The sequence below is a fragment of the Hylobates moloch genome, unplaced genomic scaffold, assembly GCF_009828535.3.
Source record: "Hylobates moloch isolate HMO894 unplaced genomic scaffold, HMol_V3 SCAFFOLD_18, whole genome shotgun sequence".
Classification (NCBI taxonomy): domain Eukaryota; kingdom Metazoa; phylum Chordata; class Mammalia; order Primates; family Hylobatidae; genus Hylobates; species Hylobates moloch.
The window spans coordinates 33041922-33057412 of record NW_026652293.1 but is presented as its reverse complement, the minus strand read 5'-3'; the positions used below and the strand labels follow the sequence as shown (position 1 = coordinate 33057412).

Genomic DNA, 15491 nt, shown 5'->3' with positions numbered 1-15491 from the left:
GAGTAAAACCTAAATAATACCTAAAAGTAGTGACAAAAATAAATACTCGTATGAAAATGCACTATTATTATTATTTTTTTTTTTTTCAGACAGAGTCTCGCTCTGTCGCCCAGGCTGAAGTACAGTGGTGCGATCTTGGCTCAATTTAACCTCCACCTCCCGGTTCAAGTGATTTTCCTGCCTCAGCCTCCCTAGTAGCTGAGAGTACAGATGTGTGCCACAACGCCCAGCTAATTTTTTGTATTTTTAGTAGAGATGGGGTTACACCATGTTAGCCAGGATGGTCTCGATCTTCTGACTTCGTGATCCACCCGCCTTGGCCTCCCAAAGTGCTGGGAATACAGGCGTGAGCCACCACACCCAGCCGAAAATGCACTATTATTTACTTATTATGTTTTATTTTCTCCTACTGAGCTGTGAAAGGTCCATTCCTTGAGTTATGAGGAAAGGAACCTATAGATTAGAGACTGGGAATATGATGGGATCAACTGTTAAGAAACTCGGGAGTCCTCAAAACCTGTGGGTACAGTAAAAAGAAAAAGACTTTAGGGCAGAGACAATTTAATGTAGCTAAAGAGACAGTTTTCGATTCATGAGTGAACAACTCTGCTTCTGGGTAATCTAGTAGGAAGGACCAGATAAGCCTCCAGGTGGGAGTTCAGGTGGGTACAAGGCAGTTTTCTCGGTCACATCCCATTCATTGAATTATTCTTCTCTATCTGACACAGAAGAGCTTTTATTGCATTGCCTTTTTGTGGTATGCAGTGAGTTTTCATCAAAGAATACAAGAGAAGGAGCTGGGTGCGGTGGCTCATGCCTGTCATCTCAGCACTTTGAGAGGCCAAGGCGAGTGAGTTCGAGACCAGCCTGGCCAACATAGTTAAACCCAGCCTCTACTAAAAATACAAAAATTAGCTAGGCATGGTGGCGCGTTCCCGTAGTCCCAGTTACTCGGGAGGCTGAGGCAGAAGAATTGCTTGAATCTGGGAGGTGTAGGTTGTGCTGAGCTGAGATCGTGCCACTGCACTCCAGCCTGGGCAACAGAGTGAGACTCCGTCTCCAAAAAAAAAAAAAAAAAAAAAAAAAAAAAAACCCAAGCAAAAATCTCACAAAATGTTACTACTTCTGCTAAAAGGATATTGGTAAAAACAACTCTCACATATCCTATACAAGGCCCTTTATAGTATGTCCCCTATTAAGGTCCAATAGAAGAAATTTAATTCATAGTTAACTGCTCGTAAAAAGTTCTCTCCCCTCCCCGTCTCCCCTGACAAGGGTATGGAATGTTTCCCTCTTATATGGAGAACCATGTCGCTTTTTACTTGCAGCAGAGCCACGAAAATCCCTATGCATGGCCTACAAGTCTACATTTGACTATTTTCCCTCTATCCTAGAATTTTTTTTTTTCCTTTTTGAGACAGAGTCTCACTCTGTCACCCAGGCCGGAGTGCATGGTGCCATCACAGCTCACTGCAGCCTTGCTTTCTGGGCTCAGATGATGCTCCCACCTCAGCCTCCCAAGTAGCTGGGACTACAGGAGCACACCACAATGCCTGGCTAATTTCTTTTACATCTTTTATAGAAACTAGGTTTCGCCATGTTGCTCAGGCTGGTCTCAAACTCCTGGGCTCAAGCGATCCACTCACCTCAACTTCAGAAAATGCTGGGATTATAGGGATGAGCCATTATGCCCGGCTCCTATAATTTTTGAAAAACTATTTTTCCTTACTTCTAATTAAAATTAAAAATAGGCCAGGCACAGTGGCTCACACCTGTAAGCCCAGCACTTTGGGAGGCCGAGGTCAGCAGATCACCTGAGGTCAGGGGTTCAAGATCAGCCCAGCCAAAATGGTGAAACCCTGTCTCTACTAAAAATACAAAAATTAGCCCAGGGTGGTGGTGCAGGCCTGTAGTCCCAGCTACTCTGGAGGTTGAGGCAAGAGAATCGCTTGAACCTGGGAGGTAGAGGGTGTGGTGAGCCGAGATTGCACCACTGCACTCCAGCCTGGGTGACAAAGTAAGTGAGACTCCATCTCAAAAAAAAAAAAAAAAATATATATATATATATATATATATATACACACACACTTTACTATTAAAGTGGTTCTGTGTATTTCTTGTGTCAAATCATTTGTGGAATTAGTTTATATTAATAAATAATTAGGCCACGCTTGATGGCTGACATCTGTAATGCCAGTACTTTGGGAGGAAGAGGCAGGCAGATCGCTTAAGCCTACGAGTTTGAGACCAGCCTGGCCAACATGATGAAACCCCGTCTCTACAAAAAATACAAAAAAGAGCCAGGCATGGTGACATGCACTTGTAGTCCTAGCTACAAGCTGAGGAGGGAGGATCATTTGAGCCTGGATGTCAAGGCTGCGGTGAGCTGTTACTATGCCACTGCACTCCAGCTCTAGTGATAGAGAGAGAGACCCTGTCTCTAAATAAATAAGTGAGTTGCATCATAGCTTTCAAAGAATAATATAGAACCTGATTCAAACACTTTGCTTCCTCAGAAACCATGGGTGCTAGGAGCGACATCTTGAACAACAGAATTTTGGGTGAATGAGAATTGGGCACCGGAATGTACCATAAACAATGGATCTACTTAAGACCTTTTACTCAACACATGGACTCACTGTAGTCTCCTAATCTTTAAATTCCTTGAGGTGAGAACAGTGTCTCATTCACCACTGTCATTCAGTGCCTAGTTACACCATGCTCATTCTGAAAGAATACCTTAAAGTTGGCCAGGCACAGTGGCTCACACCTGTAATCCCAGCACTTTGGGAGCTGAGGCGGGCGGATCACCTGAGGTCAGGAGTTCGAGACCAGCCTGGCCAACATGGTGAAACCCCGTCTCTACTAAAAAAAAAAAAAAAAAAAAAAAAAAAAATTAGCCGGGCATGGTGGCAGGTGCCTGATATCTCAGCTACTTGGGAGGCTGAGGCAGGAGAATCGCTTGAACCCAGGAGGCGGAGGTTGCAGTGAGCCAAGATAGCGCCACTGTACTCCAGCCTGGGGAATAAGAGCGAGACTTCATCTCAAAAAAAAAAAAAAAAAAGAATACCTTAAGTTTATAACCTAAGATTGCCTTACATTTTAAGTCAGTGTTCTTAAAAATCACTTTAATACACAATTTAGAAATATCTTTCCTGGGAAATGAGAATTTCACTTAAAGAAAAAAAACACAGTTCTCTTTTTTTGGTACATACGATTCTTGCTGCAGACATGTTGCATGGCCCAAACTGCCCACAGCTGGACTCCTGGTGTTGTGAAACAGCCAAGTAATGGGAAGAATGGATTAAAGGACCTAAAGGTTCAAAAGAAAAGAATCAAAGTTACATCCCATACTTTGTGTAATTTCCTAAAGCAGTGAATCGTAAACTTTTCATTTTCAAAATTTTATCCTATTATATTTAGACTAATATAAATGAGCTATAGAATATCATTTCTTTGTCTTAACCATTTCAGAGAAGACTGCATTCAGACATGACTCAGTACAGAAGATGGACGGGGATTAGAACATGGTACTAAAAGAGAAAAAATTTTTCCAAAAGCACTTTTTTAGTCTTAAAGATACACATTTGAAGATAAGTAGACCTTGGTTTGGAAACTAAGAAATAGAGAAATTAGGTGATAACTAACTAGTAGAACACTATGAAAAAGAGTATAATTATCCCTTCTATTTTCTACTGGTCTGAATAAAAATAGGTAGAACATAAGTTGGAGAAATAAAAAAAATGTTGGCAACATCAGCACTTATGAACCAAACAAAAAAAATAAGTTGAATAAAAATTAAATACTTCAGGTAATTAGTAATTTAGTTATCAAGTTATCTAATTACAAACAGAGTTAGGCATCCAGTATGCACTTTCTTTTTTTATTTTTGTTATTTATTTTTTTATTTTATTTATTTATTTATTTTTTTGAGACGGAGTCTCGCTCTGTCGCCCAGGCTGGAGTGCAGTGGCGCGATCTCGGCTCACTGCAACCTCTGCCTCCTGGGTTCATGGCATTCTCCTGCCTCAGCCTCCCGAGTAGCTGGGACTACAGGTGCCCACCACCACGCCCGGCTAATTTTTTTGTGTGTTTTTAGTAGAGACAGGGTTTCACCGTGTTAGCCAGGATGGTCTCGATCTCCTGACCTCGTGATCTGCCCGCCTTGGCCTCCCAAAGTGCTGGGATTACAGGTGTGAGCCACCGTGCCCAGCCTATTTATTTATTTTTATTATTTATTTATTTGAGACAGGGTCTCGCTCTGTTGTTCAGGCTGGAGTGCAGTAAGGCAATCTCAACTCATTGCAGCCTCAACCTCACAGGCTCAAGCGATTCTCCCACCTTAGCCTCCCAAGCAGCTTGGACTATAGGGATGTGCCACCACAACCGGCTAATTTTTTATTTTTTGTAGAGACAGGGTCTCACTATGCTGCTCAGGCTGGTCTCAAACACCTGAGCTCAAGTGATCTACTTGCCTTGGCCTTCCGAAGTGGTGGGACTACAGGTGCATGCCATCATGCCCAGGTTTTTTTATTTTTTAGTAGAGATGAGGTCTCACTATGATGCCTAGGCTAGTCTCCAACTCCTGAACTCAAGTGATACTACCACCTCAGTCTCTCAAAGTGTTGGTATTATAGGTGTGAGCCACCATGCCAGGCCCAGTATGCACTTTAATAAATTATTACAAACTGTTTCCCCAACCAAACCTGGTGTTATTCCTTTTTTGAGAGTCTCATTCTGTCACCCAGGCTGCAGTGCTGTGGCGCCATCTCAGCTCACTGCAACCTCCACCTCCCAAGTTCAAGCGATTCTCATGCCTCAGCCTCCCAAGTAGCTGGAATTACAGGTGTGCACCACCGTGCACCACCACGCCCCACCAACTTTGTTTTTTCAGTAGAGACAGGGGTTTCAACATGTTGGCCAAGCTGGTCTCGAACTCCTGGATTGAAGTGATCCACCCACCTCAGCCTCCCAAAGTGCTGAGATTACAGGCATGAGCCACAGTGCCTGGCCCGAATCTGGTGCTACTTCTAATTCCTTCAATGTGTCATTTTATTTTAGACCTTCCTGCATTAATACGATGCTTTTTCTTCTTAAAAATCTCCTGCCTCTCCTTATCTTTCAACACTCAGATCACAACTCACTTCTTCTGAAAGGTGTGTGTGTGTGTGTGTGTGTGTGTGTGTGTATTTACATTTGGAGTCTTGCTCTGTCACTCAGGCTGGAATGCAGTAATGCAATCATAGCTCACTGCAGCCTCAAACTCCTGGGCTCAAGTGATCCTCCCAGGACTACAGATATGTGCTACCCCGCTGGGCTTCACCTTTAATTTCATAACATTCTATGGACATCTGGCGTAATGGTATTTTATCTGATCCACATTTGCTCTCCCTCACAAGGATATAAAATTTGTGTGTGCAGACACCATGTCTTTGTTCATCTTTGAATTTCAAGAGCATACAACAAATTCCTAGCACTTGTCTTCAACAAATGTGAAATGAAGGAAACATGAAGAGTGATAGGTGGTAGAAAAAAAGTCAAAATACTTTGCTTCTTTTAAAGCCAATACTTTTGGCTGGGTGTGGTGGCTCACGCCTGTAATCCCAACACTTAGGGAGGCCCAGGCAGGCAGATCACCTGAGGTCAGGAGTTCAAGACCAGCCTGGCCAACATGGTGAAACCTCATCTCTACTAAAAATACAAAAATTAGCCGGGCGTGGTAGTGGGCGCCTGTAATCCCAGCTACTCGGGAGGCTGAGGCAGAGGAATTGCTTGAACCTGGGAGGTGGAGGTTGCAGTGAGCCAAGATCATGCCATTGCACTCCAGCCGTGGCAACGGAGTGAAACTCTGTCTCAAAATAAATAAATAAATAAATAACCAATACTGAGGTGCCTGAGGGAAAAATTATGCATCTAGTAGGAATGACTCTTAGAAATGATCTCTAGACTAGGTTGCTGGTTTACTGTTAATTATGATACTAATTACCTGTATGCTACCATCTCACACTCTGGAGTTGGCCATTTCAAAATAGCTGAATGCTGGAAGACAAAAGACACACAAGAAAGGATTACAATATTTATTTAGCACGGCATTATTTACTACATTATGAGGCTTTGACAGTTTAACCACTATGAATGTCTTTTGTTGGTATGGAATGACCCTACCAAATCATCCAGCAGAGAATTCCTCTGGCTACGACTCAATGTCCAAGCTTGTTCACCTCTGGATATTAAATGGGCAATAATTCCAGCTGCAAAGTAACTGACTTCCACTTCCACACTGTGTAGAAGACTACTGATGTGGTCTATAAAGTCTTTCCACATTAATTCAGAATGCAATTCTTGTACTTCAGCTATATTGTTCTGGAAAAAAAAAAGAAGATATAAAAATTAATGTAATATGTATAGTAAATGGTTAAGATAACTGTTTTTAGGCCCCGGATAACAGGCAATTCAGGAAGGTGAGAGAAAAGTATTTCCCTGAGAGAAAGTATTCAAATGAGGGCAGTTTACAGACTGCAATGAAGGTAAGAGGAAGCCAAAGAGAAAGTAGCAGTTTTGTTGAAACAGAGATCATAGTTCAGGGTGGTCAAGCAGCAAAACTCTGTAGAACAGAGTGCTGGAAAGGACAAAGCTCCACACTCAGAGACAGAGCACACATGACCTGTATCCCAAATCTCTGGCTCAGTAATGACAAGGGTGAAACTCCAGGAGGCTAGGGAAAGAACTACCAGAAAGTAGTATATGAACAAATCCCAAAGTCACACAGGGATAGGAGCAGTTCACATTTCTGCTAGCCAGACTCAAGAGACCTCATAATAAGCAAAGTATTTGATAGTAGTAGGGCTAAATTATATATGAACCGTAGGGTAAAGTCTGATAAGACGCCACTCTAACAAAACAAACAGGGCTGGGTGTGGTGGCTCATACCTGAGAGGTCGGGAGTTTAAGACAAGCCTGGCCAACATGGAGAAAGTCCGTCTCTACTAAATACACAAAAATTAGCCAGGTGTGGTGGTGCACGCCTATAATCTCAGCTACTTGGGAGGCTAAGGCACAAGAATCGCTTAAACCCAGGAGGCATACGTTACAGTGAGCTGAGATCACACCACTGCACTCCAGCCTGGGAGACAGAGTGAGACGCCATCTCAAAACAAACAAACAAACCAAAAACAGCCAAGCATGGTGGCTCTACTAAAAAAATAGAAAAATTAGCTGGGCGTGGTGTCATGTGCCTGTAATCCCAGCTACTCGGGAGGCTGAGGCAGAATTGCTTGAACCTGGGAGGTGGAGGCTGCAGCGAATGGAAATCGTGTCACTGTGCTCCAGCCTGGGCAACAGAGCAAGACTCTGTCTCACACACAAAAAATAATAAAATAAAATAACATAAACAAGCTTCAAGAGGAGCAACTTGATCTGCAAGTTAACTGCATGCAAGAACAAAGTATAAGACCCTTTAGAGAAAAATAATAAAACCTAGCAATCACCAAGTTACATTTCACAAGGACCGGCATCCAATAAAAAAATTACCAGGCATACAAAGGGGCAGAAAAATATGATTAATAACCAGGAGAAAAATCAATCCATAGAAATGGACTAAAAAATAACAGAGATAATAGAATTAGCAGACAAGGACTTAAAGCAGCTATTATAAATATTATAAATATAATTCAGACATAAAAATGAAGGGAGAAAATGAAGATATAAGAAAGACCTAAACGTAATTTTTTTTTTTTTTTTTAGACAGAGTCTCGCTCTCGCCCAGGCTGGAGTGCAGTGGTGCGATCTCAGCTCACTGCAAGCTCCGCCTCCCAGGTTCACACCATTCTCCTGCCTCAGCCTCCCAAGTACCTGGGGCTACAGGCACCAGCTACCATGCCTGGCTAATTTTTTTGTATTTTTAGTAGAGACGGGGTTTCACCATGTTAGCTAGGATGGTCTCAATCTCCTGACCTCATGATCCACCCGCCTCGGCCTTCCAAAGTGCTGAGATTACAGGCGTGAGCCACCACGCCTGGCTGACCTAAATGTAAATTATAGAAATAAAAAAAAAAAACAAAAATTAAATATCTGAAAAGCAAAATATATTGGATGAGATTAACAGCAGATGAGATGCTTCCGGAAAAACAATCAGTGGACTAAACAACAGAGAAATAAAAAGCATCCATGGCAGGGCATGCTGGTTTACACCCGTAATCCCAGCACAGGAGGTTGAGGTGGGAGGATCACTTCAGGCCAGGAGTTCAAAACCAACCTGGGCAACATAGGGAGACCCTGTCTCTATTCACACACACAAAAAGAAATAGAAACCATCCAAATCAAAGCACAGAAGAAAAAATCAGACTGGGGAAAAAAGCCAATATCCTGTGGGATAATGTCGAGAAGTCTAACATGCTTATAACTGAAGTCATAGAAGAAGCAGAGATTAGAGAGGGAATGAAAAAAGGTATTTGAAGAAATAATGGCCAAATTTTTGCAAAATGTTATAAAAATTATAAACCCAAAGATTCAACTGAAAAAAATTGTCCACTTAGACTTCAACAGCCAACTAAAAATTTATCATTCAAAAAATCAAAGCAAAATAAAAAACTTTGTTAGGTAAACAACGCATGAGTGAGAAGTCATTGCTAGCACACCTATAGGATAATAAATGTAAGAAAATAATAGAATGAGAGATGTGAGTAAACATGAAAGATAAATTTCTCTCTCTTTTTTTTTTTTTTTTGAGATGGAGCCTTGTTCTGTCGCTCAGGCTGGAGTGCAAAGGCGGGATCTCAGCTCACTGCAACCTCCACGTCCTGGATTCAAGTGATTCTCCTGCCTCAGCCTCCGAGTAGTTGGGATTACAGGCAGCCACCACCATGGCCGGCTAATTTTTGTATTTTTAGTAGAGACAGGGTTTCACCATGTTGGCCAGGCTGGTCTCCAACTCCTGACCTCAGGTGATCCGCCCGCCTTGGCCTGCCAAAGTGTTGGGATTACAGGTGTGAGCCACCCTGCCCAGCCAATTCCTTGTTTTTAAGTTGAGGATTGATGAGCACTCCTGCTTCTGGCCAAGGTGGAGTAAAAACAGTCAGATTTACACATCTGCCTGAAACAATTAAAAAATCCAAATAAATATGGAAAAACAATTCTCAAGATACTGGTCACAAGCAATAAAGGACAGTGACTCTTAGTGTCCTTTACTGGATGGAAAACAAAGTGAGCTATTGCCTTGAAAGAGTTTCCAGGCTGTAGCACAGGGATATAGATCTGAAGCAGAGTTTAGTAGACTGAATGGAGTAGGAGATGAGGTGAACAGTCCACAGAAATGAAGGTAACTCACAGGACAGAACACCAGGGAGAAGAGAATGTGCACATAAAGCGAGTTCAGCCATCTGTACAGTCCCACTCTATTCAGCAGAGTAATGATAACAAGATGAACACAAGGAAGCTGAGGGCAGGAAAAGAACCATCTAAAGAGTTACAGAAAAGTGCGTAGTGCTCACAGAGGGCCAGGAATAGTGCATGTTCTCACATATTCTCATCACCCAGTATGGAAAAACCTTTCATTCACAAGGCACTGGGTAGAGTCCTCAGGAAGGTCTTGTTTCAGTAGTAGAGAATAATTAGCCATAGCCTGACCACTGCTCTGGAACCTCCTAATAAATCATAAAAAGCAAGTGATCAAAGTGATCAAAATGTTTAAAAGTAAGTTAACTGCATCCCAGAACAAAGTTCAAGAATATTCATAGAAAAACAAAAATATTCAGCAACCAAGAAGGTAAAAATTCACAATGTCTGGCATTCAATCAAAAACTACCAAGCAGAATGGGAGAAAACATTTGCAAGACATATATCTGATAAGGGATTAATATCCAGAATATATAGAGAACTCCTAAAACACAACAACAAAAACACAAACAACCCAATTTAAAAATGGGCAAAGGAATTGAATAGATATTTCTCCGAAGAGATTATACAAATGGCCAATAAACCCATACAAATATACTCAACACCACTTATCATTAGAGAAATGAAAACAAAAACTACAAGATACTATCTCAGACCCATTAGAATGGCTACTATTAAAAAAAAAAACAAAATAACAAGCGGTGAGAATGTGGAGAAATTGGAATGCTTGGACACTGTTGGTGGGAATGTAAAACGGTAGAGCTGCTGTGGAAAACAGTATGGTAGTTTCTCAAAATTTAAAAATAGAATTATCACATGATACAGTAATTCTATTTCTCGAACTATACCCCACAAAATTCAAAGTAGAGTCTTAAAGAGATATTTGTGGCCGGGTGCGGTGGCTCACACCTGTAATCCCAGCACTTTGGGAGGCAGAAGCAAGCGGATCACCTGAGGGGAGTTCGAGTTCAAGACCAGCCTGACCAACATGAAGAAACCCCGTCTCTACTAAAAATACAAAATTAACCAGGCAGGGTGGTGCATGCCTATAGGGATTATAATCCCAGCTACTCAGGGAGGCTGAGGCAGAAGAATTGCTTGAACCTGGGAGGCGGAGGTTGTGGTGGGACATTTGTACACTCATCTTCATAGAAGCATTATTCACAATAGCAAAACCAAGGAAGCAACCCAAGTGTCCAACAAATGGATGGATAAGGAAAATGTGGTCTATACATACAATGAAATACTATTCAGCCTTAAAAAGGAAGGAAATTCTGACATACACTACAACATGGATGAACCATGAGGACAATATTGTAAGTGAAGTAAGCTAGTTACAACAAGACAAATACTGTATGATTCCACTTACATGAAGTAGTTAAGGAATTAAAATCATAGAGACAGAAAATAGAATGGTGGTTACCAGGGGCTGCAGAATGGGGGAATGGAATAGTACTGTTTAATGGTTACAGACGCTCAGTTTTACAAGATGAAAACAGTTACAGAGATAAGTGGTAGTGATGGTTCTACAACATTATGAACGTATTTAATACCACTGAACAATACACTTAAAAATGGTTAGGATGGTAAATTTTACATTGTTTACCACAATTTAAAAAATAATAAATTTTTTAAAGAGTAAATTAAAACCTAAGCATGCCAAGTATCAGGAAAACATGACTCATAATGAGGAGAATAATCACTTGAAATTGATCCTGAACTGGCCGGGCACGGTGGCTCACGCCTGTAATCCCAGCACTTTGGGAGGCCGAGGCGGGTGGATCACGAGGTCAGGAGATCGAGACCATCCTGGCTAACACAGTGAAACCCCGTCTCTACTAAAAATACAAAAAATTAGCCGGGCGTGGTGGTGGGCACCTGTAGTCCCAGGTACTCGGGAGGCTGAGGCAGGAGAATGCCTTAAACCCAGGAGGCGGAGCTTGCAGTGAGCCGAGATTGCGCCACTGCACTACAGCCTGGGCGACAGAGCGAGACTCCGTCTCAAAAAAAAAAAGAAATTGACCCTGAACTGACATAGATACTAAATAAAACTAGCCGATTAGGATATTAAAAGAGTTATCAAAATTTTATTTCATATATTCAAACAGTAGGAACATGGAGATACAAAAAACACCTAAATCGAACTTGTAGAGACAAAAATGACAATGTCTAAGATGAAAAAATTACTAGATGGCATTGTAGATTAGATATTGCAGATGAAAAAAATTATTAACTGAAGGCATAGCAAGGGAAACTATCCAAACCGAAACACACAGAATACAAAAGAACAAAAACATTAAAGAGCATCAGTAAGCTGTGGGACAATGTCAAGCAGCTTAATATGTGCAAATTAGTGTCTCCAAAGGACTCCAATGTGGGGAGAAGGGCTGCAAAATTTATTTTAGAGAAATGGGCAGGTCACAGTGGCTTACTCCTGTAAGCCCAGCACTTTGGGAGGGCAAGGTGGGAGAATCACTTGAGGCCAGGAGTTTGAGACCAGCCTAGACAATATAGCAAAATCCCATCTGTACAAAAAAATTTTAAAAACAAATAATGGCTAAAAACTTTCCAAACTTGATGAAAACTGTAGACCTATATATCTGAGAAGCTCAATAAATCCCAAATACAGGAAACATGAAGTTAATTACATCAAGACACATATAATCAAATATTCAAAATTGTTACTAATCTTAAATCTTATTTTTCTTTTTTTGAGATGGAGTTTCACTCTTGTTGCCCAGGCTGGAGTGCAATGGCGTGATCTCGGCTCACTGCAAGCTCCGCCTCCTGGGTTCAAGCAATTCTCCTGTCTCAGCCTCCCGAGTAGCTGGGATTACAGGCGCCTGCCACCACACCCAGCTAATTTCTGTTATTTTTAGAAGAGACGGGGTTTCGCCATGTTGGCCAGGCTGGTCTCAAACTCCTGACCTTAGGTGATCCACCCGCCTTGGCCTCCCTAAGTGCTGGGATTCCACGCGTGAGCCACCCACCGTGTCCGGCCAACTAATCTTAAATCTTAAAAGTAGCCAGAGGAAAAGAACGTGTACATACATAAGTACAAAGATAATGATGACATCAGATTTTTATTAGAAAGAAGCAAGTCAGAAAAAAGCTAATCAGTATCTTTAAAGTAATGTCAATTTAGAATTATATACCTGGTAAAAGTATCTTTCAAAAACAAAGGTTAAGTAAAGATGTTTTCAGTCAGACAAAAGCTGAAGAATTCATCATCAGCAGATCCACACTGTAAGAAATGTTAAAGGATGTCTTTTAGGTTGAAGAAAAATGACACCAGGCTATGGTGGTGCACACCTATAATCCCAACACTTTGGGAGGCCAAGGTGGGTGGATCACTTGAGTTCAGGAGTTCAAGACCAGCCTGGGCAACATGGCAAAAACCCATCTCTACAAAAATTTAAAAATCAGTCGGGCATGGTGGTGTGCGCCTATAGTTCCAACTACTCAGGAAGTTGAGGTGGGAGAACTGCTTTAGCCCAGGAGGTCGAGGCTGCAGTGAGCTCAGATCATGCCACTGCACTCCAGCCTGGGTGACAGAGTGAGACCCTGTCTCAAAAAAAAAAAAAAAAAAAAGTACTCTTAGCAATTCTGAAGTATATAATACATTATTATTAATTTAGGGATTATAGGTATGAGCCACTACACCCAGCCAAGAGTAAATTTTAAATGCTCTCACTACAAAAAACAGTAAGTATGTAAGGTCATGGATATGTTAATTAGCTTGATTCAATCATTCCACAATGATTAAACACATACATCAAAACATCACATTGGGCTGGGACGGTGCCTCACGCCTGTAATCCCAGCACTTTGGGAGGCCGAGGCTGGCGGATTACTTGAGGTCAGAATTTCGTGCCGAGGCTGGTGGATTACTTGAGGTCAGAAGTTCGTGATCAGCCTGGGCAACATGGCAAAACCCCATCTCTACTAAAAATACAAAAATTTGCTGGACACAGAGGCAGGCTCCTGTAATCCCAGCTACTGGGGAGGCTGAGGCAGGAGAATCACTTGAACCTGGGAGGTGGAGGTTGCAGTGAGCTGAGATTACACCACTGCACTCTAGCCTGGGCAACAGAACAAGACTCCGTCTCAAAAAAAAAAAAAAAAATCACATTGTACTCCACATACACAATTATTATTTTTTATTACTTAAAAAAATTTAAAAATCACAGGAAATGTAAATGATCCAAATACCCCAAATAAAAAACAGATATTTTCAAACTAGATAAAAAAGCAGAATGCAAGGTATATGCTATCTACAAGAAATACATTTTAAATATAAAGACAAATATAGGTTAAAAGTAAAAGGATAAAACAAGAAATACTATGCTAACACTAGTCAAAAGAAAGTACAGATGGCTATATCAGTATCAAAGGAGACCTCAAAGTAGAGGATATTAGCAGGGGTAAAGAAAGTCGTTTGGTAATGGTAAAGGAGTCCATTAAACAGGAGGACATAATTCTAAACGTTTATACATCTAATAATAGAGTTTCAAAATACATGAAGAACTGTAAGGAGAAACATATACATCTACAATTATAGTCAGAGATTTCAAAACTCCTTTGTCAATAATTGATAGAACAGGTAGGCAGAAAATTAGTAAGGATGTGGTAGAATTGTACAGTGTCAACTGTGACACTGTACAATCTAATTATTAATTAGTGTTAATAATCAAGCTAATTAACAATCAGTGACCTGATTGTCATTTATAGAACACTATACCCAATAATAAGACAATACACATTCCTCTCAAGTGTACATGGAATATTTACCAAAATAGACCATATCCTTGGCCATTCACAAGTCTCAATAAATTCAGAAGGACTCAAACCAAACAAAGCATATTCTCTGACCATACAGAATTAAATTAGAATAAATATCTCAAATTAAATTATTGAAAAAATTTAATCACAAGGTAATAGAGAAAAATATGGAAGGAAACATATAAAGTTATATTAATATTAATAACTTCATGGAGATAAAAATGATGAAGGGTTGGAGACAGAGCCTTAAGGATGTTAAATACAGTTTTGCACTGTTTCACTAGTTATAACAAACATGTATTCCTTTGGAAATTTTTTAAAAATATAGGTTTTTTTTTGAGATGAAGTCTTTTTTTTTGTTTTTTTTTTTGTTTTTTTGAGACAGAGTCTTGCTCTGTTGCCCAGGCTTAGAGTGCAGTGGCACGATCTTGGTTCACTGCAGCCTCTGCCTCCCAGGTTCAAGCAATTCTCCTGCCTCAGCTTTCCGAGTAGCTGGGACAGGCATGGGCCACCATGCCTGGCTAATTTTTGTATTTTCAGTGGAAACGGGTTTCACCATGTTGGCTAGGCTGGTCTTGAACTCCTGACCGCACGTGATCCACCCACCTCAGCCTCCCAAAGTGCTGGGATTACAGGCATGAGCCACTGCACCCGACCCACAAATATTTAAAATAAATTTCACCTTTCCATTTCAGGTGACCTGAGCCAACTTCTGTATCAAATAATCATATTAACTCTGAATAAAACAATCAAATGCTGTAATTTTTTAAATAATTCCTCTATTACTGGACATTTAGGTTGTTTTCCATTTTCTACCTTATATCATGAAGGCTACAACAACAGATAGGTCTTCCTTAAATGGCAGTCCTCAGCTTTCCTAAAAACCCATCTCCTCATTGCTTGCATGTGGAAAACAAGCTCCAATTTACATTTTTTAACTCACTAATCTACGCCTCCCGTAATCTAATTCCTTGAGAACAGAGGTCTGCCTTTGTGTGCTCACTTGACAGCATACATACTAAAATTGGAACGGTACAGTGAAGATTAGCATGGCCCCTGTGCAGGGATACATGTAAATTTGCAAAGTGTTCCATATTTTTTTTTTTTTTTTGAGACAGAGTTTTGCTCTTGTTGCCCAGGCTGGAGTGCAATGGCGCGATCTTGGCTCACAGCAACGCCCGCCTCCCGGGTTCAAGCGATTCTCCTGCCTCAGCCTCTCGAGGAGGTGGGATTACAGACATGCGCCACCACGCCCGGCTAATTTTGTATTTTTAGTAGAAACGAGAGTTCTCCATGTTGGTCAGGCTGGTCTTGAA

The 15491-nt window shown here is 41.1% G+C and overlaps 1 protein-coding gene and 1 non-coding gene across 4 annotated transcripts in view; one reads left to right on the top strand and one right to left on the bottom strand.

Annotated features, from left to right (window-relative positions):
• ZYG11B (zyg-11 family member B, cell cycle regulator) overlaps positions 1-15491 on the bottom strand; it is a 112638-nt gene that overhangs the window by 12808 nt on the left and 84339 nt on the right. For all 3 annotated transcript variants that reach the window (XM_032136574.2, XM_058430524.1, XM_058430523.1), the window contains 3 exons: positions 6166-6363; positions 5987-6039; positions 3216-3313 (listed from right to left, as the gene is read on the bottom strand). In XM_032136574.2, the coding sequence (XP_031992465.1) occupies positions 3216-3313; positions 5987-6039; positions 6166-6363 (349 nt within the window). The remainder of the gene's footprint in view (positions 1-3215; positions 3314-5986; positions 6040-6165; positions 6364-15491) is intronic.
• LOC116458218 (U6 spliceosomal RNA) lies at positions 15171-15275 on the top strand. The gene has a single exon (XR_004245263.1). It is a non-coding gene; the product is annotated as a U6 spliceosomal RNA (small nuclear RNA).